This window comes from Sinocyclocheilus anshuiensis, unplaced genomic scaffold (assembly GCF_001515605.1).
Source record: "Sinocyclocheilus anshuiensis isolate Anshui unplaced genomic scaffold, SAMN03320099.WGS_v1.1 scaffold449, whole genome shotgun sequence".
In the NCBI taxonomy this organism is placed as follows: domain Eukaryota; kingdom Metazoa; phylum Chordata; class Actinopteri; order Cypriniformes; family Cyprinidae; genus Sinocyclocheilus; species Sinocyclocheilus anshuiensis.
In genome coordinates, this window is record NW_015537950.1 from 294,351 (window position 1) to 298,990 (window position 4,640).

The window sequence follows — 4,640 nt, forward strand, 5'->3', positions numbered from 1 at the left end:
GCCTGTCTGTGTGACGTCACACAGACAGGCATCTGAGATCGGCTAGATTTGAGAAAGGGGTAAAGATTTTAGTAGATTAACAAAAAAACACTGGGTGGATTTTTATCATTATAGGGTGGTTGTGTACACACACTGCCAACACACATTTCAGTTCATTATATGACCCCTTTAAACATTCCCTCTAATGCACAGACTGACACACTTTGATTGCAATAAGCAACTACTTTATGCTTTGATGAATTGATGCCTAATTTGTATGAATTTGTGCACTATTATTTTCATACATTTTCATACGATCTGCCCAGGTGAAAAACAAGTGCACTTCCAAAATGTACTTAAAGTGCTCTTTTGTCACGCACTAATTTTGTACTTGATATACTAAAAAATATTTTTTAGAATTAAAACTGTATTAAGAAAATGTATTTAGTGTACTACAAGTGGTAACTAAATACATTTTTTAATACAGAGATAGTATGTTAAAAGCACATTTTAGTCTAAAAATAGCACAGTTGAGTATACTTAGATGTTCCTAAGATTATCTTAAGAAGTACTAAAGAATAATTTTTTGCATATTTTTGTACAAAATTAGTGCGTGAAAATAGAGCACTTTAAGTACATTGTGGAAGTGCAATTTTTTTCACCTGGGTGCTTTTATGCATACATTTCCATACAAATCACACTGCATGAATTCATTCAAAATGCCACCTTGTAAAATAATTATGGTTTCTGATGAGATTGGGTTGGACTGACAGTCTATCCGGAATGAGCAAACACAGTGAAAAGTCAAAGGTCTGTATATCAGCACTCTCTAGGCCAATCAAACTCAAGGACCAGAACTAACTGCTGACCTACACCATACACGACACAGCAAACATAAAACTCAGCATTTAACTCCTCATGTAGCTGATGAAAAAGTAAGAACTGAGTGCTTATAACATGTAAAAGTGCACCGACGGAGGTGCAGCCTCTGTCTATGAGGATGGTCATGAAATATGCAGGAGAAAGCCATCACAGAACAAGAAGCCATTGGAGCCTTGTGGCTTTCTGAAATATTCATAAGACCAAACAGAACGCTCCTTCTTTTAGCTCAAAAGTTTATAAACACCACACCGGAGAAAGAGACACAATGTATAAAAAAAGACCGGGATGCACATCAATCTTCCCGTCATTGCTTCCTATCACTTCACCTCTTCCACTTTGTTCCCTAAGAAAAGATACTTCAGAAAAGTACTCAAAGAGATATTTTAAAAGTTAGTAGAAAGTAGTTTAGCTGCTTTTACTGATCCAAGAGTAGCTTGAACCCGAGGTAGAACCATAATGAGAGGACAATTTCCTGACTTCACCATCATAGTGTAGTTTTCTGAAAATGAAAGGCAGGAAATGGATCTTGCTTCAATTAGACTGCATGTACATTAGTGCCAGCTAGACTACACATCCACATCATCATCCGTTATCATCAGTTATCATCAAACACTTAAGCCTGCATCAGAGCTGAATGACAGTAACTACATTACGGCTGCCTCCTGGCCTTTATAGATTCAATTATATTTTTTATTAGCAAATCGACATGCAGATTTGCAGTGGATTGGATGTTTCTATTGTTTCCAACAATTCTATTGTTTCAAGAGTCTTTCCCAGAAATGGGTTTGCTCATTTATCTCGACTGGAACATAGAGAGCATGATGGGACGAAATTCATTGGCGGCGTCTCAAAAACTAGTGAGCCGCCTACTCAGACAGGATTTTTGGGGACCATCGGTACATTGAGACATTATGCAGTGCTTCCATTGGTTTTCCAAAGGCAGTGCCAAAAGCTTGGTGATTACATGAGTATGTGATAATAACTGCATTTTTCAAGTCTCAAGTGCTAACTAACATCATGGGTCGCTTTTTCCCCAATGCCTTTGGTTTGCTCATCTGAGATTTGTAAGGCACTCCCTTGTGAAATATAAGTACGCTTCTATTCAAAGTGCACTTATAGTGTACTTCAAAATTTAAAAGTAGGCTATATTTAAAAGAAAAATACTTGCAGATAATATTAATGAAACAAAAAACCACTTAAGTGTACTTAAAGAGTGTACACTTTCATAACTGCTTCTTTACAGTGCAATGTGTAATAATGTCAAATTAAGAGTTTTGCTTCAAATCAATGTTTCAATATTTTTTGCTGCACTTTACAGAAGTACGCTTATTTTGATATTGACTAACATACTAAATCACATGTAGAGTACTTGATCATCATTTTAACTCTAGTGCTATTTGATATTTTAAGTTCATATATTTGAAATGTACTAAACTGCAACTTCATCATTACAAATGAGTCATTACAAATATATTTAAATGCATGACAAGTTTCAACAAAAACGACATTAAAGAATATTCTAGTTTATAAATGCAGCAGCACACTTTAACCATATTTCAAAGACAATATAACTAATTACTAAATTACAAATAAAGACGTGCTAACGTCCTACTTAAGTGAGTAAAAAAACTTTGTTCAACTAACTGTATTTAACATTAAATTTATATTAAAAAATTCATATAATTTTAAATAACATGCAATTAATTGTCCGAAAACTGCTAAGAATATCACTTAAGTATATTCCTTTAAATCGTACTGTACCCATTATTCCCATAATTAGTATTACAATTATGGTAAAGTGTACACTCTAAAAAATGGGTTGACCCAGCGGTTGGGTTAAATGTTTAAATGTTTAACCCAGCCTTCTGGGTAGTAACCCAACCGCTGGGTCAAAACAACCCAATTGCTGGGTTTGTCCCTATTTTACCCAGCACTGGGTTGTATTTAACCCAGCATTTTTTAGAGTGTAGCTACTTCTTTTTCACAAGGGTTAAAACGGCTTTGAAACACTGTTGCTTGATGTAAACAAAAGTGACTTGACTTTACAAATGAAACGGACAGTTCCCACAGCAAACTGTTGTCCGTCACGGACTTTCTCAGCAATCTTTCATCACTTAGAAAAGAAAAAAAGATACATCAGCGCATGAGACACATGGAGGCTTTACAGTCTTAAAAATAAAGGTGCTTAAAAAGGTTCTTCACAGCGAGGCCATAGAAGAACCATTCAGAACCATCTTTCTTACCTTTTTAGAATCTGAAGAACCGTCTTTCCCCACAAAGAACCTTTTGTGAAACAGAAAGGTTCTTCAAGGTTTTAAAGGTTCTTGAACCATTTAGACAACAAAAAAGGTTCTTCGTGAAGCACCTTTATTTTTAAGAGTGTGCGTGCTGCCTTACATCATGTTCTCCGCTCCCCAAACACCGCAAATTAAATTACACCGCGTTAAAACAGCCAACAGGCTTTCGCCAGTTCCATTTTGCGCAATTCTGTTATTTATCAACGAAACGCAGTTTGTGTATGACTCTTTTTTGTGTACTAAGAAAGTCAATTAAGGGCGTAACTGTTTAACAGGCAATACAGTGATCCAGGCAAACCCTGACGAAAGCGTATTCACTCCCTAGACGTCTTCCACCTAAACAACCCTCAAAGAGGCCAGTCTGCCCGTTTAACACGATGCATTAATAACAAGCGTCATGTCAATGAATCGCAATACAGAACTGCGCGCGCGCTTACCTGGATGCTGCACGCGATCTCGGAGTCGTCGAGCAGGCGAACCGTGCACCGGACCTCCTGCGCGAGGGAGGAGATGCTCGGACTCCGGAACCGAAGCATTTTCATGGCTCTGGGTCCCGCATCGCAAAGCAACAAAGCTCCTTTGGTCTGGGTGTCGGTTGCGCGTCGCCTATGTCGCCAGCGGAGAGGAGGAAAGAGAGATGTCGCGTTATATGATCGGGAGAACGATCCCCCTTTTCGCTTCTCTCCCCTCCCTCCCTCCTGAGCTCCCTCCCTTCCTCCATCCCTCCATCAGTTCAATCCCTTCCCTCCCTCCTGAGCTCCCTCCCTTCCTCCATCCCTCCTTCAGTTCAATCCCAGCAGCTTCACCTGGAATGAGCGTCTACACACAACGCGAGTTACAGTACACTCTAACAAATGCTGGGTTAAATACAACCCAGTGCTGGGTAAAATAGGGACAAACCCAGCAATTGGGTTGTTTTGACCCAGATTAAATGCTGAACCCAACCTTCTGGGTAGTAACCCGACCGCTGGGCCAAAACAACCCAATTGCTGGGTTTGTCCCTATTTTACCCAGCACTGGGTTGTATTTAACCCAGCATTTTTTAGAGTGTACGGGTTCTGCCAGTCAATAGTTACTACTACTATTTGTGCTACAGCAATACCATAATAAATTAAAACGGGATGGAACTTTTAAAGTAAAGTGTTTATTTATTTATTTATTTGTTTGTTTGTTTTCACGGTGGTATAATGAAATATAATGTGAAGTGGTATGCTTAGTTTTGTTGTAAAATATTGGAATGTTTAGAATGTTGCTGCATATTAAATAAATAATAAAAACGAATAGCCTAATAATAAACGATCAGAACACCTGAAATTTGAAGTGTGATTTTTAGACCTAAAATAACAAGCATCAAAATAAATAGATCTGAAAATGTCATGGAAATGTTTATAATAAATATGACTTAAACGTATTTGAATGGTTTTTAAAATCCTTATCAATTAATCCTGATAATTTCTGATTTTTAGACAATGCCAGTGTCCG

General features: G+C 37.8%; 1 protein-coding gene across 1 annotated transcript in view; it reads right to left on the reverse strand.

Moving 5' to 3' along the window:
• The window catches only part of frmd3 (FERM domain containing 3), an 83,752-nt gene extending 79,989 nt beyond the window's left edge, over nucleotides 1-3,763 (reverse strand). The window contains exon 1 of the mRNA XM_016455087.1: nucleotides 3,596-3,763. Coding sequence (XP_016310573.1) covers nucleotides 3,596-3,700 — 105 coding nt within the window. The 5' untranslated portion in view covers nucleotides 3,701-3,763. The remainder of the gene's footprint in view (nucleotides 1-3,595) is intronic.
• Between the last annotated feature and the right edge of the window lie 877 nt (nucleotides 3,764-4,640).